The sequence below is a fragment of the Sapajus apella genome, unplaced genomic scaffold (assembly GCF_009761245.1).
Source record: "Sapajus apella isolate SASKATOON/1434 unplaced genomic scaffold, GSC_monkey_1.0 scaffold5, whole genome shotgun sequence".
NCBI classification, from domain to species: Eukaryota; Metazoa; Chordata; class Mammalia; order Primates; family Cebidae; genus Sapajus; species Sapajus apella.
The window spans coordinates 5,708,757-5,734,462 of record NW_022436945.1 but is presented as its reverse complement, the minus strand read 5'-3'; the positions used below and the strand labels follow the sequence as shown (position 1 = coordinate 5,734,462).

General features: G+C 42.6%; 1 protein-coding gene across 19 annotated transcripts in view; it reads left to right on the top strand.

The window, feature by feature from the left end:
* PROM1 (prominin 1) overlaps nt 1-25,706 on the top strand; it is a 105,217-nt gene that overhangs the window by 21,047 nt on the left and 58,464 nt on the right. For 8 of the 19 annotated variants that reach the window (XM_032272979.1, XM_032272982.1, XM_032272976.1 and 5 more), the window contains 3 exons: nt 19,716-19,771; nt 22,706-22,732; nt 24,976-25,181. In XM_032272979.1, the coding sequence (XP_032128870.1) occupies nt 19,716-19,771; nt 22,706-22,732; nt 24,976-25,181 (289 nt within the window). Of the gene's footprint in view, nt 1-17,719; nt 17,818-19,715; nt 19,772-19,814; nt 20,393-22,705; nt 22,733-24,975; nt 25,182-25,706 lie in introns of those variants that run through there. The other 11 variants (XM_032272987.1, XM_032272990.1, XM_032273017.1 and 8 more) reach the window with 5 other exon arrangements.

The following is a 25,706-nucleotide window of genomic DNA, read 5'->3' as shown; positions in this document are numbered from 1 at the left end:
CAACCTGGATGAAAGAAGTTTCTCTAGCCTGGCAAGGGGAGTGGTAATTAGTTTACAGAAAACAGCTGGGGAGGCAAAGATTCTGTTTAATAAGCCCCGTGGAGAAGAAACTTCTTAGTCTACTCTGGGAGCCAGGAGGTGGTGATGCGACTATTCACATTTGGTTATTTTCTTGGCATTGGTTACTTCGTGAAGGAATCTCTAAGTTCCTGATTTATGATTTAAAATGTTTCAAGCTGATGCTGTCACTGATGACATTAGGACATGTTTACTAATTGAGATGAAGGCTCTCTTCAAACCTGACTGAAACCTGGGAAAGAGGAGGTTGTATACATTGATACATCCTCTTGGAAACTGGCTGACCCAGAAGCTCCGCCTAGTGAGATTTGGACAGCAGGCTTGAAGGAGGGTGATTGATTGTGACATGCTCTGTGTTTTATGTGACAGATCTGTGTATAAATGACTGAGTACCCGGATGCCTGCTTGGCGAGAAATTGCATTTCTTTAAAGAGCCAATCCAAATATAACTTGTGCATAGAAATAAAACTGAGTTGAAATGAGTATCTCCTTCTGAAATTCAAGTAAATAGCTCCCTGACTTCAGAAATGACAGCTTCCTGAGCTTTGCATTGCAAAAACAGGAGCAGGCCAGTCTTCCTGAAGACTAGTTTGCCTGCATGGAAATCACATGCTCTCGTGTGAGAGTGTATTTCAAATCCATCCCCTTCTCACCACCAGGACTGCCCTCCCGCAGCGGAGGCTGCCAGTCCCCTGAACAGGGCCAGGGCCTCCTAATGTGTAGAGAGAATGGGCAGCTGCGAGTAGTAACAGACCCAAGCCCCAGTAACAGCTAGGCCAGCCAACTCCGGGGAACACGCCAAACGCTCCTCAGCCTCAGCCCCTTTGCTTCTCTTCCTGTTCCCTTTGCCTGGACGACTCTTCTGCATGGCTCCTTCCTTCCTTCCTTCCTTCCTTCCTTCCTTCCTTCCTTCCTTCCTTCCTTCCTTCCTTCCTTCCTTCCTCCCTTCCTCCCTTCCTCCCTTCCTCCCTTCCTCCCTTCCTCCCCTCCTTCCATCCCCTCCTCTTTCTTTTCTTTCTTCTTTCCTTTTCTTTTTCATGGCTTGTTTCTTGTTTTACTCCAGTCTTTGCTCAAATGTCATCTCAGAGGGTCAGACCATCTTCTATCCCCCACACCCCTCACCTTGCTTCATTATTCTTTACTGCTTTTATTCTGGTATTACAGTAAATATTTGTTTATCTCACTTGATAGACCCTCAGCATCTTGAAGCGGGGGGGCTCTATTGATTTTGTTCACTCCTCCATATCATAGCCCCAGAATCTGGAGCAGTACCCGCAACGTAGCAAGTGCACCGTAATTGCTGCATACATGAGTGGATACACTCTTGTGCATCCTCTCAGGCCCCCCTCCTCGTCCCTTTGTGAGCACCCACAGTCCTGTATTATAAAGATCCTCTTGCCCTCCTCTCCTATCATGATTGTTGTTTGGTGAAATCCTAAATCTGGTTGCAGCATTTTCTGGTTACTCCGCTTTCTCAGACCTACACCCAAGCAGCTGGCTGCTCCTAGCAACAACTGGGCTCGCATAAATGAATATCCACAGCCCCCACGAGGATGCTTGTGGCAGCTCTGACCTGTTTCTCAGCCAATCCCCTTTCCTAACCTCCTGCTTACACACGTCCTCTGCTCTTCTCAAATCTCTACCCTGAACTCTCCTCTGCCAGCTAGAGACCTTCTTCTTCATGGAGAATATGGATGGAATCACGTGCAAACTCACTCATTCCTCCCTGTTTTTACTTCTAGGCTTTTGCTAGGGTTAGATATGCAGAAAACATTTTTGTTTGTTTGTGTTTAGGATTCTTTCCCCCAGAACATTATTAGCCAAAAGATATGATTAATTTCCAAGTTTTTGAAAGAATTATCAGTCCACCAGCAGGTTTGTAGTGTTTATGCCACCACTAGTAATGTGTTGGGCATTTAGGAAATGGAGTGCTAGGCCAAGCGCAGTGGCTCACGCCTGTAATCCCAGCACTTTGGGAGGCCAAGGTGGGCGGATCACCTGAGGTCAGGAATTGGAGACCAGCCTGGCCAACGTGGTGAAACCCCATCCCATTTCTACTAAAAATACAAAAAATTAGCCGGCGTGGTGGCACGTGCCTGTAATCCCAGCTACTTAGGAGACTGAAGCAGGAGAATTGCTTGCACCTGGGAGGCGGAGGTTGCCGTGAGCTGAGATGGCGACACTGCACCCCAGCTTGAGTAACAAGAGCAAAACTCTGCCTCAAAAAAAAAGAGAGAGAAAGAAAGAAGGAAAGAAAGAAGAAGAAAGAAAGGAAGGAAGGAAGAAAGGAAGAGAGAGAGAAAGAGAAAATGGAACGGTAAAGGCTATGACACTGCATTTTAAAAAATATGTATTTCCCATTACTGTTGAGGTTGACTGCTTTTACATCTGTTTCTTTTCTAAGGGATTTGTCTGTGAAATGCCTCTTCCTAGCTATGTAGCAGAGTCTTAGTCTTTTTATTATTGATTCCATAACAGCCTCTCTTCAGATGAAAACCATTTGCCGAGGCTATTTACCGTGAATTGATATTAAGTTATTTGGTTTTAGGGAACTTGTGAGTTAGGGGAGATCTTCCGATCAGAAATAATTATTCAGTTCCCCACTTCCATTTTATAGATGAGAACACAAAGTCTCAGGTAGAGGAAGCCTGCATATTTAAGACCATGCAGCCAAATGAGATCTGGTAGGATAACTAAGCCAGAAAGAGGACAAGGGGAATCTTTGCCTGGGAGGTTATCTCAGCATACAAGTGACTCTCCTGCCTCAGCCCCTGGAGTAGCTGGAACTATAGACGTGAGCCACCATGACCCCCACAATTTCTTAAAAATAATACTGTGATTACGAATCCAGATTTTGTTTCTCTAAGGAAAATAGTCTTGCCTAGGTGAATGCTGGGTTCTTAGATCTCATTTATATGTTTTACTTGGGGCATGCAAGTTTTACTGAGCAATTGCGGCAGGTGGACAGCACTGGGTTAGGGGTTACAGGATTTGTGTGGGAGAGAGCACATTTTCTGCTTTAAGAAATGAACAGGCTCTCTAGTGAAGGAGACAAATGTATTTACATAGAATAAATAGTCCAGGGAACATGTAAGCCAGTGGATCATTACATGTAACAAGTGAGTTATGAGTTGAAGGTACTGCAACTTGAGTACTATCATAGGTAGGGTTTAATAGGCGGGGAAATAGCATTCGTAGACCTCAGAGGGGTCATGAACAAGGCGTGCTTTGGGAGGCCAGGGATCTTGCTGGAGTGAAGAGGTCTCGTTTGAAGGGAGACATTATTATAGCGACTCTATTAATTACTCAGTATGTATTTAGGCATCTTGCTAAGATTTTCACACCTTATTTTTTAATGATGAGTATCATTACCTTCATTTTACAGAAGAGAAAATTGAGGCCCAGGGGATTTAAATAATATGCTAAAGTCGCACAGCAATTAGTGTAGGATCTGGAATTTGAACTCAGGATCACTTGATTTATGGTGCCCATATATTTGTCATTTGAACCGGCACTTTTTGGGAACGGAAGAGAGCGCTGGTAATGATTGTGCCAGGACAGCAGATGTAAACCAGGGCTGTCTGGACAAACGAGATATGCATTTGGTCACTCTGACTCCAAAGCCTGATTTCACTTTGATTTGAATTGGAATGGTAGGGTTACATTGTGGGTAGCTTGAAAGACAATTGGTGGAGGCCACGTAAAAGGGGTTATAGACTGATTAACCTGACAGCACTGTATAGAAGGGAATGGAGTAGAAGAAAGAGGAGAGACCGAAACGATAATCAATGGGTGACTTCATTGCAAGTAGGGTAGACGTGATGGAGATCTGAATTGGATGATGGAATGCAAGGGAGGTAAGACATCTTAGAAATTGTTTTTTGTTTTGTTTTGTTCGAGACAGAGTCTTGCTGTGTCACCCAGGCTGGAGTGCAGTGGTGTAATCTTGCAACCTCCACCTCCTGGTGCAAGTGGTTCCCCTGCCTCAGCCTCCCAAGTAACTGGGATTACAGGTGCTCGCCACCACACCTGGTTAATTTTGTATTTTTAGTAGAGGCAGGGTTTTACTATGTTGGCCAGGCTGGTCTCTATCTCCTGACTGCAAGTGATCCACCTGCCTCAGCATCCCAGCGTGCTGGGATTATAGGCGTGAGCCACCACACCTGGGCTTATAAATTGTTTATAATGAAAAATTCCACACCTACTCAAAACCAGAAAGAATACAGTGAATCCCCATATGCCAGTGGTCCAGAAAAAAATTATTTGATTTTGTCATATTTGCTTTATGTATGTTTTCCTTGCATTTTCTTTCCATTTTTCTTTGCTGAAGCATTTAAAGCAAACCCAAACATAAGGTCATTTTCCCTCCCACCACGGCGTGCATTTCTAAAGAGTACTGACTATTCCTAGTGCCATTACCAAATTACCAAAGTTAATAAGAATTCTAATTATTTTACTCTTAAGTATCATCATTAAGTGTAGTGACCACATTTTCTCAGTTATCTTTTTTACTGTTTATTTCCTTCCCTTGAATCAGAATCACAAAGGAAAAAGAAACTCTTAAACATTGTTCTTTTTTCTCCAAAACTGAGTCAAAAAGTTTTGAGCTTGATAAACAAGAAAAATTAGTTAACTGGTTAGCTAGGAGCTAAAGTTTGGAAAAGGGGAATTGACTGCAGAGAAAGAGGTCTAAGAGGCCGGGCGTGGTGGCTCATGCCTGCAATCCCAGCACTTTGGGAGGCTAAGGCGGGCGGATCATGTGGTAAGGAGATCAAGACCACCCTTGGGAGGCTAAAGCAGGAGAATCGCTTGAACCTGGGGGCGGAGGCTGCAGTGAGCCGAGATTGCACCACTGCACTTCGGCCTGGGTGACAGAGCGAGACTCCATTAAAAAAAAAATATAAAGGAGGTCCAAGAACTTTTTTCATTTTGAATAACATCAAACCCTAAAAACATTGCAAGAGTAGTACAGATGAACACCGATTTATCCTCTACCTCAATTCATCAGTTGTTAATATTTTGCCATATAGTTAAATACTTCAGCATGCATCTCAGGTCATTTTCCTACATGATCACATGCAAATATGGCATGCAGGACATTTAGCATTATTATAACACTTCTGTGTCATTTTACCTAGACAGTTCATATTTACATTTCTCAAATATTTATATTATTTTTAATAGTTTTTATTCAAATTAAATATTTTTTCTGTGGTATGACATAAATGACATGTCCTCTCACTGTATCACATTAGGAGGCTCATGATGTCAGTTTGTCCCATTGTTGGTGAAATCAACAATGTGGTTAACATAATGTCTTCCAGATTTTTCCATATACTATCCTGTTCCCCAACAATCATTTGCCTAGAGCTTTTAGCATTTATAGGTTATTCTTGCCTTAATAAATTATTTATCATCAGGCCTGTCGGCTCACACCTGCAATCCCAGCACATTAGGAAGCTGAAGTGGACGGATCACTTAAGCCCAAGAGTTTGACACCAACCTGGGCAACAGGGTGAAATCCCATTTCTAGAAAAAATACAAACATTAGCTAGGCATGTTGGTGGTGTGCACCTGTAGTCCTAGCTACTGGGGACACTGAGGTGTGAGGATCACCTGAGCCCAGGGAAGTCGAAGCTGCAGTGAGCTGAGATCACGCCACTGCACTCCAGTCTGAGTGACCAAGTAAGACTCTGTCTCAAAAAATAAAAAATAAAAAACTTAACAATAGTGCTGTAAAGTGGTGGTGTTCCGCCACTTCTTTTCCATTTATTAGCGGGCTTTCTGCTGTATCTGGAGCATTCTGATACCATGTTATAGAAATGGGGAAATCTGCCTGTTTCAGTATTTCCCAAGAACTTGATAGTGATTTTGAGTGGCCAGAACAGAGCTCAGGGCTGTGGACTCTGTGGGAGTGCAGTGAGTAAGGCTGGAGACGTGGAGATGTAGAAGCAGTAGGGAGGAAAGGCTGGCTGCTTCTTCAGTTGCCAAGGAGGCTTTATTTAGCCTGGCTTTCTCAGCGGGGGTTCAGGAGTGTTCAGGCTCGGCTCTCACAAAGCATTCCTCTTCATCTCCTCACTGGCTGCAGGGTTTCCAATCCCATAGCTCATAAACAGGCGTAAATACAGATCCAACAGAGAAGCTGGTTTGTTTTGTGTTTAAATTGAAAGAAGGTGGCCTTTGGGCATTTCATTCCCTTCCTTTTCATTTGAGGTTTTGTTTTCTGACATGTAGAACTTTATGTAGGAGAGATTCAAAGAAAATGAAAAGATGTCATGTTTGTATTGGATTCTAGGAAGTTTCTTGGAGGGCCAATGAGTTCTTACAAACCCCAGTCTCATTTGGAGTCTGTGACTCTGCTCTCAGCTGTGATGAATAATTGGAAGACTCTGTTAAAATGCCAGGCTCATTAAACTAGGGTCAGAAACCCGGACCCAGCTTGCTCAGCTGGGAGAAAAACTATTCCGTGTCCAAAGACAGTCTGGGTGTTCACTACCTGATCAGGCAGCCACAGTGGCTCTGCTTTGGCACAAAGGGGAAGGGACTTTACAGTCTGAACTCCCAAAGCACATCCTGATGAGGCCTTGCATGTCCCACTCAACCTGTGGCCAAAACCCCACACTCAGCATCTGGTGGCATAAAATCAACTCATGCTGTGCTCAGTGAGGGCTTGGCACACAATGGGTGCCTTCGCAGCTTCACAGGATGTTGGATATTTAGAGTGGCTAGAGAGTTCACAGCTAATCATTTGTTAATGTTCCCCAGCACTCAAAAAGATGTTAATGATAATAATAACATAACATTTATAGAAGAGGAAACCAAGGCACAGAGTGGCTAAGCCACCTGCCCAAGGACACACAGACATTCAATAGCAGGGCTGGAGTTCTCTGCTCCTCACTGCTGTGGTAATTGCCTGTCTTTCCTCATCTCCAAAGTGGAGAGTTGCTAAGTCACCTGCCCAAGGCCACACACCCATCACACAGCAGGGCTGGCGTTCTCTCCTCCTCAGTCCTATGATAATTGCCTGTCTTTCCTCGTCTCCCATCTTGGCATTTTTATTTAAGCAGTGCCAGTTAGTTGCAGTTCCTTAAGCCTGTTGTATTGTCTCGTCTGCATAACTTTGAACATGCCATTCCTGTCCCTGGAGTTTTTCCCTTCATTTAATAGTTGGATATTTCCACTCCTAAGACACAGCTCAAATATCATCTGCTCTAGTAAGTCTTGACCCCTCATAACTCTCAACCTAGCCAGCTGATGCCGAGCCTTATATGCCTGCATCTCCCCACAGAGTATACAGACTGTATTTTGTTTACTGATCTGTCTTCCCAGTAGACAGTAAGCCTATTAACAGCATGGATTGCATTCTTTCATCCTTGTATCCTTAGAATGCAGCAGAGTGTGAAATGTATGTGTGCCTATTAAGCATTCTTGAGAATATAGTCTGACAACGTCCTTAAATAGATGAAGGGATTTTAAAATGTTCATGGAAAATGTGTATATGAAAAAAACTCTGCATGGATTTCAAAATTTTTTTTGCATCGAAATAAACATATTAACTTCTAAGATATCTGAATACGTACTAGTTTGATTCACTAGGAAGGATAAGACATCAGTTTTAAAATAGCCTGGATTAGGCTGGGTACAGTGGCTCATGCCTATAATCCCAGCATTCTGGGAGGCCGAGGTGGGCAGATCTCTTGAGTCCAGGAGTTTGAGACCAGTCTGGGCAATACGGCGAAACCCCATCTCTACAAAAAAAAAAAAAAAAATACAAAAATCAGCTAGGTGTGGGGCATGTGACTGTAGTCCCAGCTACTCAGGAGGCTGAGGTGGGAGAATCACCTGAGCACAGAAGATCGAGGCTGCAGTGAGCCGTGATCATGCCACTGCACTCCAGCACGGGCAACAGAGTGAGACCCTGTCTCAAAAAACCCAAACAAACACCCTATATCAGTGCAATATGAATCCTAAAACTGAAGCAAGAACAAACATCAATTTTTTTTTTTTTTTTTTTTTGAGATGGAGTCTTGCTCTGTCACCGAGGCTGGAGTGCAGTGGCATGATCTCAGCTCACTGCAACCTCCGCCTCCTGGGTTCAAGCAATTCTGCCTCAGCCTCCTGAGTAGCTGGGATTATAGGCACCCACCTCTGCGCCTGGCTAATTTTTGTACTTTTAGTAGAGACAGGGTTTCACCATGTTGGCCAGGCTGGTCTCGAACACCTGACCTCGTGATCTGCCTGACTCAGCCTCCCAAAATGCTGGTATTACAGGTGTGAGCCACTGTGCCTGGCCCAAACATCACATTTATGGGGAAGCTTGGGTGGAAGAATAGTGAAATAATTGATGCTTTACACATAGTGTATGGGGACAATGCCTCAAAGAAATCACAGTTTACAAATGGGCAACTCGTTTTAAGAAGGAATGAGACAACGTTGAAGATAAAGCCTGCAGTGGCAGACCACGCACATCAGTTTACAAGAAAAAAAATTAATCTTGTTCATGTCCTATTGAATATAATAATAAACTATATATATTTTTTCTATATATAAATTTAAGGAGACCAGAGCCCTCTTATTCAGTACAATTACAACTGGCAGTTGGTAAGTTTCTAATCACAAATACTACGTGCTGAAATACTGTAAAAATGGTTCTAGGTCACATATCCTAGAATATGGTGACATCTGATTTACACAGCATTTTTAACTTTGTTTTGTCAAGCAGTGTGTGTTTCATACTTCTTACTTGTGGGTGGGGGAAGAGGGAGATAGAGGAGTAGATTAATAAAATTATTTTATTTTCGACATTTAATTAAAACAAATTTACCTGAGCTCAAACTATATACAAAGAAAAGAATTTCCCCTTCATACTACTTCTAATCTTGCTGTCTCTCTGGGGGAAGCCATTGTTGACAGCTGAGCCTTTTTTCACATAGAACAAATTAGGGTTTGGCTGATTCATGTTCTCACAAGCAGTATCTGTGATATCGCGTGGACCTCCGTACAGACCAAAAAATGTGATTCAAATAACATTCCTTTTAAAGGTCCTCCCAGCAAACTTTCCCCCAAGAGCAGCAAAGACAAAGGCTGTAAATGGAATTAGGCTTTCCAGGAATGTCTTAGGGAAGGAAATGCCTTCGGAATCCACAAATATTTTGGCGGTGGTCCTTAACCACCGCCCCCCGACTCCCACCTCCCTGGATTCGCCAGAGGCGGCAGCACAGGGGCCCGGCCCAGCGCACTGTTGAGGAGCCCCAGCCTAGCTGCCCCATCATCAGGGTGGTCACTCCGCAATGGCCAGGATTCCAGGCTCCAGGAAACCTCTGGAGACTTCGCCTTGTGCAACGTGAGTACTCACTTCCTCTAAAGGAACTGGACATAATGATCTTCCCAGTTACAGGCTGGGCTGTACCACATGCTACATCCAGGTAAAGTAAAAATCACAGCCCACACACAACTGAGCATATGGCTGCCAGAAAGCTAAACGGGCCAGACTGGTCCAGATGTTTTCACAGGAATAGCTTCCCAGGCAGCGTGTTTTCCGAGCTCCTTACCCACAGAGTGAGTTCGTGCCACTGTTAATTCTAGTAAAAGCCGATGTGTGTCAGTCCTGCAGGGAGAAGCCACTCCAGTCAGCTAATGGAGAGGAACTGATGTTGGAAAAAACCACCCCAAAGATGTTCAACTTGTATTTTTTTTTTTTTAAATGGAGTTTCACTCTTGCTGCCCAAGCTGGAGCGCAATGGCGCGATCTTGGTTCACTGCAACCTCCGATTCCCAGGTTCAAGCAATTCTCCTGCCTCAGCCCCCTGAGTAGTTGGGATAACAGGCACATGCCACCATGCCCAGCTAATTTTTGATATTTTTAGTAGAAACAGGGTTTCATCATATTAGCCATGCTGGTCTTGAACTCCTGACCTCAGGTTATCTGCCCACCTTGGCCTCCTGAAGTTCTGGGATGTTACAAGCTTGAACCACTGCCCCCTGCCTCAACTTGTATTTTAAATAAAGGAAAGGAGTTCTCCCTCTCCAGGGTACTTTGCTACATATGTGGAGGCAGCAGGGATACATTTGATAAGTCTAATAAATACAGCTTGGCTTCTAAAAGTCTGAAGCTTCAATCCTTTTATCAAAAACCAAACTGAACAGTTTAGGCATGTGGATGTGAGGATTTGCAGGGTTTAACTAAAGTGTGCTGAGAAACTGAAAAGTACATCCCTGTTGCAGCAGGAAATGGTTGTTTCAGTGTGTATCAATCAGGTACTAAATTCAGACAGGCGCAGCTCAGCTACAGCATAAAGAAACGGGCTGTCAGTAAATTTGGTGAATTCCAGGACCCGAGGCCGTTGTGCTGTTTGGGTTCCCCCCGAATCACTTATTTGGTCTCAGTTTCACCCATCCAGCCATGGGAATGTATGGGCCCAGGAGTGGACAGGTTGTATTTATTTCATTATAAATGATCATGAACACATTTAACCAAATGGGGTGCTGGAAGGTGGAGTTGATAAGTATATTTTTCAGAAAAGCCACACATAATCTTTCAAGTGACAAACTTCTTCAGTTCTAGTATTTTCCATGGAAACCTTTTCAAAAGGCATTTATTTGAATTCAGGCCTTTGAATTGAGTGCACACCAAATATAAATCAACTTTTTTTGGGGGGTGGTTAAGGCTCCTCATTCAAGATCCTTGTCCTCAGAAACTGTGTGTGGTCTCTTGCCCTTGTGCTCACTGGGCCCCGATTGCTGCCCTTTGCTTGGTAGGGGGCTCAGGTTGTCAGCAGTTGTCATTAATGATGGTTTCTCTACCTGCTCTGAAACAGAGCTGCTCAGAGATGTTCTGCCCCAGCGTCCATGGGGTGTAACCATTCCAGCAGGAGCAACAGTTGGCTGGAGTAGACTTAGTCCAGGCTATAGCAGATGATAGACAACGACCTAAGCAAGCATTAATCTAGGGTTGCTGCTACAAGTATTTTGTAACTGTTGTTGAAATCTGCAACTAGTTTAACGTAACTAATTGTAACCTTTAAATGAAAGGCAGTACTGGCCTGGCATAGTAAGTACCAGCCAGGCATGGTGGCTCATACCTGTAATTCCAGCACTTTGGGAGGCAGAGGTGGGCAGATCACTTGAGGTTCAGGAGTTCTAGACCAGCCTGGCTAACATGGTGAACCCCATCCCTATTGGAAATACAAAAATTATCCAGGTGTGGTGGCATGCGCCTGTAATCCCAGCTACTTTGGAGGCTGAGGCAAGAATCACTTGAACCCAGGAGGCAGAGGTTGCAGTGAGCTGAGATTGCCCCACTGTACTCCAGCTTGGGTGACAGAGACTCTCAAAAAAAAAAAAAAAAAAGAAGGGCAGTACCCTTGATAGAGTGGCCTCATCCAATCAGTTGAAAGACCTGAAGAGCAAAAGCTGAGGTTTCCCGAAGAGGAAGAAATCCTGCCTCAAGACTGTAGCATCCACTGAGTTTACAGCCTGCCAGCCTTTCCTACAGATCGCAGACTTGGTAGCCCCCACAGTTCCTTAGAACAAGTCTCTGTATATCTGTACTACTGTCTCTTGTTGGAGAATGAGGACAGACACAGGCAGTTATCCCCAATATTTGGGAATGAGGAATGAGGGTGGGAAGGAGTGTGTAGTTGGAGGAAAGCCTAGCCCTCTGCCTATTCTAGTCACTGAAGAATCAAGTGAACAAGGTCACCTGTATCTTGAGACAGAGTCTATGATGACTGAGCGCTGTCTCTGAAGTACCCACTCTGAATAGACAGCGTGACTCAGCGAATCGATGGGGTCATTCTCTTCTCCCTTGAGCTTGTGATTTGAAGCTGAAGTGACTGGCTTTGCACCACATGATAGGGAAACGCATGTGTATTTGTATGTCTTAAGTTAAAACAAAATATCGAAGGCTTGTTTTCCTTCTTTTTCTTTCCAATCAACCTTTTAGAATTGATGATATCTACTATACTGATTCAATGTAGATTTCAACATTTTCACACAATGAATTGGCTCCTTAAACACTGTTTTCCTTGATAAAAGGTAAATTGAGTTAAGTTATGCAGACATTTCTGAATTTGTCTAAAGTCATGAGGTACTTTCCTGTCGTCAAGAGAAGGCAAATTTTCATTTTAGAAATCGGAATCAGGAAGTTCTAAAGCAAAAAAAACAAAACCCAGCAGGCTTAGCTCAAGACTCAGAGGCAGTGTTACCTCTGTTTATAATTTAAGATCCCTTCTGTATAGGAGCCCTGGAGAAAGTGTTGGTGGCCACATATAAAACACATAAATGTTTATATTTTCACCAATTGGCTCTGCATCTTGAGTTAAATCTGCATTCTTCTCTAGAAAAGGCAGCCTTAAGCCTGGAAGCTGGTACTCCCAGCTCATTTTGCCAGCCATTTGTGCTCATAACTCTTGGAGATGCTACCAAGACGTAAGCCAACTTAGCCTTGACCCCTATCTGACGTGCTATTCCCAGGATAACACTGTCACCTGAGAACATTTTCCTTAAGTATTTTGGCAGTAGAGACTTGTTTGAATTGGTGGTTTAAACTGGTTATGAACATGTGTTTTGTCAGTTAGAACAATTCCATTGGTAGGCTCATTGGATGTGTCTCAGGCCCGGGGTGACTCTCCAAGCTTTGTAGACCATAAATGAGAAACAGGCGGGAAGTGTAATTCATCTAAGCTATCCTCCACTGTATTTGGTAGTGATTTTTATAAGTGCAAGTACCTTTTTATGCATTATCTTTTATGAATACAGGAATTCATATCATTGAATGAAGATGTCTTAGAAATCTCCCTTTATGTGGGTGCTGGTTTATAAGCTTCACTGAGTCTCTGCATGTGTCATGTGTATGTATACTTTCTGCTGAGAAAAATAAGTTTGTTTTTTTTTCTCATTCTTTGTTTAGTCAAAGCAGTCATGATAGGCTACTGGTAGAGGAGGCACGTAATTAGAAAATGTTGGGGGTCTTAATTCAGTAAGGCATGTTTTACTAGGGTAAGTAACACCCTTTGCTAAGAGAAACAAGCCCAAGTCTCAGTGCAAAATGTCTATGGTTCACTGCTCAGTCCAACGTAGAAGCTGCCGTGAGTTGGGTAGTGTGATCTGGAGACTCTACCTAATGGTTCTACCAACCCCTTGGGCTTTGGAATTCTCCACTGGATCCTCTGTATTTGGCTGAGAGATGAATAAAGAGGGCAAACATGCAGGGTTTTTGGGAGGTTTCAGAGGTGAGGCCTGGAAGTGGTGTGCGTGTACATCCAACTGTGTTCCGCTGGCCAGAACTCAAGGCCTCTGGTCCCTGGTAGCTGCAAGGGAGCAGGGGAATAGTGTCAGGCTGCAGGCTAGGGAGGAAGAGACAACACATAGATGCCACGGGACGCTTTCATTCTGTGCCACTTGCTGAGGGCCAGCAGGGAAGAGTGGAGTGTTGAAGGCTGTGGGATCCCAGAGCGGAGGTGGGAGATGCTAACATGTCTCTCCGCATCTGTAGCGCTCCATATATTAGATACCAAACACTGTGCTGGACACTTTTCTTGGGGCAAGATGCCTTTTGATCTTCCATGGCCTGTGTAATGCCAGCAATCCAGAGACTCACCGCTTTTTGAGCTGTCTAGATTTGTATTTTTCCTGGGCTTGTCAGTTCTACTTAGTTTGCTACTTCCCTCGTCCCCTTAGGAATTTGGTCTAGATAGGGGCAAGTTGTCAAATTTATTTGTAAGTGCCTGCAGAAAGTTTTTTGTGCCTGGAAAGAAATAATTATAGTTGCTTTTAAATTAACATTTAATTTACTAAAATTATGCATGTTCAAACCTAGTTTCTGCAAGTCTCTAAGTTGAACTTGAATATTATTTTATTCTGTCTTTTCAAAAGATATGAATAATCTCTTTCACTTTGATCAGTGTTGTTTTAATGTATGAGTTAACATATTAAATCCTTCTTAGCACACAGACACATGTGAGAACCCCTGAACTATGTGTGTTTCACAGGGCCACCAAAGGTAAAAGAGGGACTCTGTGGTCTCTCCACAGAGAGGCACTTAACCCTAGTTATGCTCTCAATTAATCACATTTCTAGGTACACACAAGTGCCCAAGAGAGCTGACGTACAGATACTATCAGCAAAATCTTTCCAAGAGCACTTAAGCTTGGCAAAGTCTGATAAATCTACTGCAAACAACGGGGGATTTTCGGTTCTCTATTCGTTTTACAAGAAAACATTACAGAGATGGAATCTCACTAGGCCCAGCTTGGGCCAGAATCTACATATGTATTAAAAGAAGCCAGTTTGGGAACAGAAATATCTTAGTCAAAGATGAGTTTTGACTAACAAAGAAGGTGGATCTGTTATAATTCATGGGTCCTGTACAAGGCACGTTTCTTATTTTAGCTTACTTCTGTGGCTCAGACATCACAAAACTCGTAAATCGCACACGTAATCACGCGCGCAGCCTGTTGGAGAAGCTCCTGCTGCCTGTGCTATTGATAGAGGCCTGTTGAAGTGGAATGAGAAAGTGCATAAGAATCCTACGAAGCTGAAGACATCCTGACCGCGGAGCGTCTGTGAGAGAGAGAGACAGACAGAGAGGCCCTGAGTTCCAGAACTCATTTGCACAGACTTGGCTTCTGGCCACAGAAGGTCCATCCTGAAGTCAGGGCTATTCCTTCCCAGGCCACACACCCTGGAGAGGCTGGCAGTCAGAGCCATGGACAGAGCAGTGGATGGAGAGGCACAGAACCACGTCCCAGACAGCATCATGGGGCAACCCACGTGCCCTCAAGAGGAGGCTGCCCTTGTTTTTCTGTATTTTTGGGCTACGGTACACATCCCTGCCACCTCATTCACCTCATCAGCACGTGTCCATTCAAAATGGGGCTTCCGTGATGCTGCCGGGACTGGTTCTCAGATGGGGCTTCAATTCTCAGTCTCTTGCCGTGTGCTTGGAGGACTGTGGCGCTGGCTTCAGACCAACGTCCTGTCCACCACGGGCCTGGGGAAGGGTGGTGTTAGTGAGCATTCCTCCCCTGAAAAAGCCAAGGGTTAGCTGGGTGTGGTGGTGCACGCCTGTGGTCCCAGCTCCTCTGGAGGCTGAGGCCAGAAGTTGGAGGCTGCAGTGAGCTATGAGGGTGCCCTGACACTCCAGCCTGACAGAACGAGATCCCATCTCTATGAAACAAACGAACAAACAAACCAAACAAAATACAAGAAAATCCAAGTTTGAGTCTGTTGAGTGTGTCTCACTGGCTGAAGTTGGATCCCAAAGCAAGTTATAGGGGCTGTGGGGATATGTTACTTGGCTCAGTCCAGGAGGTGTCAGTTACACACTGTGGGTCTCAAATCCCCTTTAACTCTTAAAAATTATTTAGGGTCCCTTTTGTTTATCAATATTTATCATATTTGAAGATAAAATGGAGAACACTTTAACATATATTTGTCAATTCATTTAAAAGAATGATAATAAACCCTTCCCATAAATAATTTTGTTAAAAATAACTACAGTTTCCAAAAGCAAAACTCATGAGAAGAGCGGCATTAGTTTTTGCCTTTTTGCAAATCTCTTGAACATCTGGCTTAGTGCAAGTCAGCTGGATTTTCATATTTGTGTCTGATTTCGTCCTGTTGAGGTACTGGGTGTTGGCTCGGTTGATGTAGAATGTGAAGTCTGCTCTCACTGAGATATGCAGTTGTAATAGAGAGCAGTAATTTAGTAGTGTCTTCAGATAATTGTGGCTATTTTTCTTTAATACCACACTAAAACTGTACAAGTGCTAGTTTTTAAAGGTTATTTGCAACGTGGAATCTGGAACCATATGAATTAATTTTTCAAACTTTGATCTATTAACATCCACTGGTCTGTTTTCCACTGTATTTATTTTTAAAAATTTTAAATTTGTACAAATTTATGGGGTACAGGTGTAATTTTGTTGTGTGGATAGAGTACATAGTCATGAAGTCAGGACTTTTAGAGCATCCATCACCTGAATAATGTACACTGTACCCATTAAGTCATTTTTCATCATCTGCTCTCCTCCTACTTCTCTGTCTTCCACTTTGAATGGAACTTTTTCCATGTAGGATTTTGTGACATGATGCATGAATCATTTGGAAAATATTCATTAACTGAGTTTTGCACATCTCCCAAATGTGGACATATTTCATTTCATAGTATCAAAAATTCTTTAATATCCTTACTGATGACGTTAGAAAGGCATAAGTACTGCGGTGCTGTCAAACTCATGGTGGTGGATACAAATTTTGCAAAATCCTAACTTTTGTTTAAAAGCTCCAATTTTATCATTGGCAACAAATCCTGTCAGTGGCTTCTTAAACTTACAAGCTCCACTTCTTTCATTTTAGAGAAAATGCTGGCCAAGCATGATGGCTCACGCCTGTAACCCCAGTGCTTCGGGAGGCCAAGGTGAGAGGATCATTTGAAGCCAGGGGTTTAAGGCCAGCCTGGGCAACATAGTGAGACTCCATCCCTCCAAAAAAAATTTAAAAAATATCTGCTCATGGTGGATGCACTTGTAGTCCTAGCTATGCAGGAGTCTGAGGAGAGAGGGGAGGATAACCTGAGCCCAGGAGTTTGAGCCTGCAGTGAACCACGATTAAAGGCGGAGATTGGGTATACGCAATCTGAAAAGTAACAACTTGTCTCTTAGCCTTTCTTATTTAATTTTTTAATTTTGAGACGGAGTTTCACTCTTGTTGCCCACACTGGGGTGCTGTGGAACCATCTCAGTTCACTGCAACCTCTGCCTCCCGAGTTCAAGTGATTCTCCTGCCTCAGCCTCCCACGTAGCTGGGATTACAGGGATGCACCACCACGCCTGGCTAATTTTGTATTTTTAGTAGAGACAGTGTTTCTCCACGTTGGTCAGGCTGGTCTCAAACTCCCGACCTCAGGTGATCCACTCACCTCAGCCTCCCAAACTACTGGGATTACAAGCGTGAGCCACAAGGCCCTGCCTATTTTATTTTTATTCTTTTTCAGGCAGGGTCTCGCCCTGTCACTCAAGCTGGAGTGCAGTGGCTTAGTCGGACTCCTGGGCTCAAATGTTTCTCCTATCTCAGCCTCTCACTATGTTACCCAGTTGCCCAAACTGGTCTTAAACTCCTGGGCTGGAGCAGTCCTCTCTCCTTGGCCTCCCATAGTGCTAGGATTACAGGTATGAGCCACCGTGTCTGGCCATCAACCTTTCTTCCAAGTAAAGATGGTGTTCCATGAGAGCTGTGGCTAGTTGAGCTCACAACTTAAAACACTTGCACAAATGCTTTTTGCACATTATACTTTGATGTGCATGAAAGAACTGTATGTGTAGTTGCCATTTTCTTACACAAAAGCTGTACTCCCAGGTTGAGGTTTAATAAAAATAATTTTTAATGCTTTATCAAGACTCTTTTTAAGTGTAACTGACTATTGAACATGAATGCATGATGGCAGAGAATATAATGAGTATTAGCTGCAACCTTGATTCGTTCTAAATCACCTGCATTCTTATCTACAACTGTCTTTGCATCCTAGTGCAATGTCAACACAACAAAAAAGCAATTAACATCTTGTATTTCTACCTCATGGAAATCCTGAACATATCTTGGGGATTCCCACAGCCCATGCTTGGAGACCTGCTGGTTTAGACCAGTAAGGATCTACCTTTGTGGTGCTGGACTCACAGATTCCTCAGTCCATGTGACCTGAGAGGATGGAAGGAGCAGTTCCCCAAAAGAAACCCAAAGGTTTTCATTTTGTTTTTGTTTGTTTGTTTGTTTTATTTTGTGAGGAAAAGAAAAGTGAATGGTTCTTGAATGCCACAATAACAGTCTTCCACACTGCATGGACACTGTTCTGTAATCTGCGTTCTTTAAATCCCTTCATGTAATAATAGCAGGTATACACTAAGTGCCCACTGTGTGCCAGGCCTGGTGCTATTTTATTCATAAATGTTTTCTCACTTCACCCTAAGTGGTCCTTTGAGAGTAAGGACATCTTATTTTGCAGATGAGGATGTTTGTAGCAGTTACTCACCTAAAATTAGACACCCAGTAAGTGGTGGATTCCCTTCTAAATCCTTACTAGATCAGGATCCCAAATTGCAACATATTGTGCAATATGTTGTATTTTATGCTGTGCAACTACATGTATTTTAATAAACAGATGATTTCTCATTTTTTTAATTAGCAGTAGACTCTTTCATCCAATGGCATTTTAAACAGAAGCCTGATCTGTAAAACAGGCCAAAGCAATGCTGACTGGTTGAAGAGGGAGGGAGCCTGTGGGACTGGACAGCCTCAATGTCCCTCTGGTCCCTGGGCAGCCCCCGAGGTACTGTGAAGGAACTATTGTGGTTCCCGGGGTATATACCAGTTTGAAAAATCCCTTGTTCCTGCAGCACAATCTTTAAACATCAGCCCATATCTCTGAGTTGTAGAATAGAACAATTATTTTGCGGAAAGCCATGCGGGAAAGTGCTTGCTTCGTTTTCCTGTATGTTAATCTGAACTTTTTTGCATAAAAAAGGAGTCAATGTGGGGTTTCTTTTGCCCTCCAGTAGTACATTTCAGGTGTGATGGATATAGTGATAGCACTGCAGAAGCTCCTTCCGGGGATGAGAGACAGCGTCCAGGGTGGCGGGAAGGCACCTGCACAGGAGAAGGAAGACCTGGTCTTGGTCTGGCCTCCTCACGAATCACTATGTCACCCTCTCTGTCCGTGTCTCAGTTCTCTCATATCATTCTTAGATGGTGGCTTGGGGTTAAGAGGTGGCTCTTAACCATTTTTGGTCCCAGACCTATGTGAGAATTTGAAATGCCCTAAATAAATATCTATGGAAAAGTTTAAGTTTGCATTGCATAGATTTTTGTGCACTGCTTGAGACAGGAAGAGAAGGATTTCCATGTTCAGAACTCTTAGGTTATTTACTATTATTATTTTTTTGATGGACTCTGGAGTGCAGTGGCGCAACCTCAGCTCACTGCAACTTCCACCTCCTGGGTTCAAGTGATCCTCCCGTCTCAGCCTCCTGACGAGCTGGGATTACAGGGATGTGCCACCATGCTGCCTAATTTTTGTATTTTTAGTAGAGACAGAGTTTCACCGTGTTGGCCAGGCTGGTCTCAAACTTTTGGTCTCAGGTGATCTGCCTGTGTCAGCATCCCAAAGTACTGGGATTATAGGCATGAGCCATGGTGCCCGACCAATTTGGGTTAATTTTAAGATTTTTTTAAATCCATTCCTTTGTAAAATATTAATATGCAAATGTAGAATTATTGAAAAATAAATTGCATTGTGTTTCCAGATAATTAAGAATTAGCAATTTCAGCATAATTTTTATAAATGATTATCAATAAGCTACACGTGTTTGCTGGTAAATATTAAGGTATATTATGATAAATTACTTAAAAATAACAACTCTAATTCTGTCACTGGCAAATGGTAAATCAGAAGTATTTGTCTCTATTCTTGGCTTCTGGCTAGAGGTCATTATTTATCTACATTAAGAAATAGGAATAAAATAATAATGGAAATATAGGTATTAATAATTTGTAAGCATATATAGACCTCTTTTTTTCTAAATATGCATTTTATATTTTTGCTGAAAAAATAATTTTGCTATTTTGTGGCTTTTTTTTTCCAGATACTTTGAGAAAAGTCATACAGAAGGCACTTGGGTCCAAAATTAATTACGACGAGGTAATTTTTCATTGGTGTATTTGTTATTAAAAATATGAAGTATGAGAAAAATTTTGTCTGACTTGGAAGTAAATCTTTAAACAACCAGTTATTCAATCTGCAATTTTAGTAACCTTTTTTGACTAAGAACTTTTATGGAATGTTGAACTACCTTACAGATCCCGTTTGAACCATAGCAGAAGTTTCAAAAGTAGCATTTGAAGAAAACCTTTCAAGTTATATGTTATTCAGAAATTCAAAACTAAAATTTCTTCAAAAAGAAATATTTCGCTACTTTTCCTTTAGCTGAGGGATAAGAACTCCCTCATTAAGTAGAATTGTTTGAAAATTCCTAGAAACGGTGACTGTGCACTTTGTTATAAAACATCATTTGTTAAAAAGTAGGTTTGTATTTGCACAAGGCTTATGAAGCTCCTGCTGTGGGAGTAGTTGGCTAGAATTGGAGGAAGGTGGAGATGAGGATGATAGCCTTTGGTCTCAAGAGGCTAGAAGACAACAGCAGGGATAATGTCTAGTTAATAAGTAACAAGGATCATACAAGGGCTGGAGCCGGTGAGAGGGGTGGGCACTCTCTCTGCCCACATTCCAGGCTTCAGGAACCATGTGAGCAAAGAGGTCAAGGTATGAAAGAAGCAGGCCCCTAGCCGGAGGGAGAGAAAAAAAAGATAAATTGGGATCTGATCATGGGAGGGTCTTGAATGCCTCTCCAAAGTGAGTCCATAGGATTTTCCGAAAGTATCAAGGCTCCTTCCATTTTTCTGGTTGTTACCCATGGTGCTGTCAACGCACTCGTCTGCAGCCACCTACCTAAACCGAAAATGGTCTTTTGATTTTGGTGTGTTATGAGTGTAGGTTGCCCATGAAACAGACAGACAAAAGTGTGTAGCATTGAATGTAAGGTAATAAAAATTAGTAAAATGTGTTTGCCAGGTTCTCAGTCTTTCTCGGTAAGTAAAGCACTTTGTTCCTTCCTTTCCTGGTTTGAAGGTGGTTATCCAGCTCCAATAAGCAGATGTATAGGTGGATGTGTTTTACTGGCCTGCACAACAAATCTGAATGCTAGTGTTTCTGGCCTGGGGGGAGGGCCGTTAACTTGCCCAGTGAATCATTGCCTCAGATACGGTAGTTACAAAGAGCCTCATCCTATTCTTAATTTGCAAGAAAATTATACGCAAGAGAAAAGTAAATGCAGAAGCTGAAGAGGAAAGCCTTGTCTGGAGACCATTTGCATCCAGCAAGGGAAGACTGCCTGGAAGACGAACTGAGCTGTTGCCAGGGCTCACAGCTTTCCCAAGCACCGTGGAAAGCATTTTCATTCTTCAGTGCCACAGGCTTCATTTATATCTCCCAAACGTGATTGCCACCTCGGCCGGCATCTCTGGGGGGAAGAAAATGACCGTTGCTTTTATATTTATATTCAAATTAGCATAACATTAGTAGCCAGCCTGAATGCCAACCAAGGAATGGAAGTAGGGGGCAGTGCCTCAGTGGGATCCAGGACTTGGAAGACAAGGTCCTGAGACTGCTAGGTGGCCTTGACGAACCTGTGACTCTGGGCTGGAGCTGGGCTGCCACTGTCCCTGGGCTGCCACTGTCCCTGGGCTGCCACTGTCCCTGACAGGGTCTTAGTTGGACAACTGCTTTGTGCTTGACTCGATATTAGATTTAGCAGTCCCATAACCTTGGTTTATACCCCAGCTCCTGTTCTCTTTCCTTGCCTCTGCAAATGAGTAAAACCTCTGGGTGAGGGTGAGTGGAGAGAATATGCAGAACTGAGCCCACATGAATGAGCTGAATCCTCCTCTAGATGCGGAACTGGACCACGCTTTCTAAAAGATAGGGGTTTAGTTAAAGCAAAGATACCAAAGGAGCCAGGCCGCATCTGGAGGAAGGCTTTCTGATTGGATTTAGTCTGATAAAGGCTGGGTGTGTTGGGTTCCTTCCCCTTGAAGCAGATCCTAAGCAAATGACTCCAGGTCAAGTTGTTTGGGAGACACAGGGAACACAGATTCCTGGTCTTACCCATATCTTCTGACTCATGTGCTCTAGCGGAGGAGCCCAGGAGTCAGTGTTTTATTTTTTTGAACACAAACTGTGAGGTGCTTTTTTTTATGTCTGGTGAGTTTGGGAGCTTGTGCCCTGGTTGGTAACAAGCTTGTATGCCCCTCCCCCAGAAAGCGAGACTGGGACTATTTAAGATGCCCAGTGTGACCCCAGAGGCAGGTATATCTGAACTGGCCCCTAGTCCCAGTATTTTGGATGCCTCATTTAAAAGTGTTTCTTTTCACAAATGTTCCCTCAGATCTGTGAAGATCTGCCAGCTAAGGCAATAGTTTCTAACCTTTTAGATTTTCAGGACCAGAATATTTAAAAAAAAAATGATCTAGAAAATGGCATAGAGCCACCTAAGTTTATTTTGCCGTAAAAGGACATTTAAAATTAAACATTGAGATGTTTGGAATAAAAATGGTGGGAATCCATTGATCGCTTTAAGCAAGGGAATAGCACCATCAGATTTTTATTTTAGAATAACTTTAGAACAGGAACTTTGGAAGATGCTGCCATTGGTTCTGGAGTTCTCAGGCCTGATTCTCTATTTTAAGAAGATCTCATGGTTAGTGTGTTAAGCATTTGTAACTCCCCCTCTGATTCTCCATTTCATAACTGATTAGCATACTGATTAAGAACCTTTTGGGAACTCCAAATGTAAATGCAAATGTAAATTTCAGAACTTGAAGCAACTTAATACGCCGTTTCTTGAATTTGCTCTCAAGTTTTATATTCCTCTCTTGTGTTTATCCTTCTATCACTCAATTTTCTCCGTGTGTGATATTAATGTTTTTGGTTATGGTTGATCACTCATAACTTTTTCTGTCTGTTTTCTTGATGCATGCCGCCTCTGCCAAAATTCCTCACCTGCGTTGACTTCTACAGCCAGAAACTGTACTCTTAGGTCTGAAGGTAAAGTCCTCGTCTGCTGTTTCCAGTTGCTCTTTGAAAGCTTTTCTGTTCTTCACTGACGTTCTCACTGTGAAGATTTTTAAATGATCCGTTTCATTTCTGTTTTACCACACTTTTAACCCTCTCTTTTAAGAAAGACATATCTTCAATATTTAGATGTTGATCTTCAAAATAATCAACAAAGTCGTCAAAGATCTTGGTGTATCAAAAAACAGTTTAAGTACTGACCGGCCTGCATCTATTCAGCCTAGAAGTGGACTCCAGAAATGCCCTATCTTGTTCCTGATACTGCCTGATATTTAGTCAGTAACATTAGAAAGGCTACGTATCAAACGTACTAATTCTATTTAAAGCTAAAATTAGTGCATTTAAAACATTTCAATCTACTCTCCTGGGGTTGGGTTCAGTGTCTCCTGGAATTCAGAAAGAATTTATGTTTCTTTAAAAGAGTAAATAATGTAGAAGATTTGCTGAGAAATGATGGAAAAATACGTAAGGAAAAGTTTGGAATGTCTGGGCTGGTTTCTTAATTGGCAAGTGATATTGGTCCTTGAGGAAGGGTTAAGTCAGCTAATAATGCCTCTTCGTGGACATGGGATGGGGGTTAGCTTAAGCACAAGCAGATATTTGACAAATAAAGCAAGATTCAGCCATTTTTTTTAGCAATTTAATTTTAATATGGAACTAGATAATATTCAAGTGCCAGATGCACCAGATTTACTAGTCTTGAGCATTTGCTCATAGAGTTAACTACCATTTACTGAGTATCAATTGTGTGCTGGGCACTTGGCTAGTTATTTTCACATTCAGTCATTTAGTTATTTGTCCCTTGCAGTATATTTATGAGGTTAATGCTAATGTAACACCATCCAGTTTAGGGACCTGGAAGCCCCCTGCTGGGGTGTAAACCAGGTCTCTCCTCCAAAACATCCTATTTGCTCCCAGGAACAAAACTTGAGTTTTATTTTTCTTTGCTCAGCTTGGCTTCAGAATTCGCAGCTGTCTAGATTGTCCATTTAGTTCCAAACTGCCAACTTGCAATTTTCTGACATTCTTTAGAAATGTAAGCAACTACATGCATGAATTGGAATGACATCAAGTTTCATCATCCAGTTGCATTAATTTTTGTTTATCCGGGAATAAAGTCAGCAGTGATTACGAAAATATGTTTAGGTCACATGATTGTATCTAGAAATTGTGCTGTTCCTCGAAGCTTAGGAATTGTCTGAGACATGGACTGCCGAGGTTGGTCCTTCACTGTGGATCTGGCTCCTGGGCTGGCGAGAGAGGCGTCTTTATTGTCTATTCAGTGCCTGGCACTTTGTCACATTATTTCTAATCGTGCCTTATTGCTCATTTTCACAGTGACTTGTCAAGGTACGTATTATTATTTCTGGTGTATCAATGGAGAAACCCAGTGACTGGCTTGTGTTTAATATGCCTGACTTAGAGTCTGAGCCTTTTTTCTAAATTAAGATACATTCCAGATTCTTCTGTAACTGTTTGCCAGCCAATCCAAAGTGCTTTGAATTTTTAACAACGTCTACTTGTGCAGTTTTCCTGGTGTAAAGCACTTTATATGTAGACTATTTGTTATGCAAGTACTCCTGCCAAGATTTATTGAACCATTTAAAAACAAACAAAATACCTTTGGGGTTGAAATTAAACCATTTGCAGCTCAACCTAGCATCTAGACATCTTCCTAGGGGCTGAAAGACATCTTCCAGTTACCTCTTGGTCCTATATTTAATAACTCAATTCTCTGCTTCCTCTGTTTCAAGAAAGACTTCAAAATGCAAAAACAACAACAACAAAACACACATTCAGGTTCACTTAGTGATAGCAGATAGGTTTAAAAAAATGAAACATAGCCAGGAGCAGTGGCTTACACCTGTAATCCTAGCACTTTGGGAGGCCAAGGCAGGTGGATTGCTTGAGGGCAGAAGTTTAAGACCAGACTGGAAAACATGGTGAAACCTTATCTGTACTAAGAATACAAAAATTAGCTGGGCATGATGGTGGGCACCTGTAATCCCAGCTACTCAGAGGCTGAGGCATGAGAATCACTTGAATCCAGGAGGTGGAGGTTGCAGTGAGTGGAGATCGCACCATTGCATTCCAGCCTGGGCAATAGAGTGAGACTCTGTCTCAGGAAAAAAAAAAAAGGAGCCATGTACACCGTGGAATGTTTTACTTATTATTTCGTGTTACAATATGTGCTGTTTCTTCTGTTTGAATTGCAGATTGCCTACTATGAAGCAGGGATTATTCTGTGCTCTCTCCTGGGACTGCTGTTTATTATTCTGATGCCTCTGGTGGGGTATTTCTTTTGTATGTGTCGCTGCTGTAACAAATGTGGTGGAGAAATGCACCAGCGACAGAAGGAAAATGGGCCCTTCCTGAGGAAATGCTTTGCCATCTCCCTCTTGGTGATTTGTATAATAATAAGGCAAGTAGAATCTGGGACAACAACTGATTGTGTTTTAGGCTGATGAAGAACGTCTCATATTTTAATTGTTAAACCATGAGTTTAAAACTAAACAAAATAGCAACAATGAAAAAAACCCCACAAAACAAGAAAGGGAAAACACAAGTGCTTGTCCAGAGTGTTTCCAAAGGATCTCATTATCACCAGACATCAGCATTGTGATGAAGCTGCCCTAACTGAGCTGGTGAGCTGGCCCTTTGGTATTGTTTTCCTCTTGAAGATATTATGAGAAATCTTGAACTGCAGAAAGCATTTACCTCCCAGTGCAGCAGACTCCTCTTAATTCGCTGTTTGCAGACAGGCAGCATGCAGAAAGGGGATGGATCTGCGAGTTGATTTGCTGGTTGATTCCAGAGGAATCCTGATGGACAGATGGAGTCCTGAATTCGGAAATCTGAGAATATTGTAGAATGCAATTGACTTTCTAATAATAAACCCATTTTTTTTTCATATTTGCTGTTAATCCACTACCCTCTCTTGAAGTCT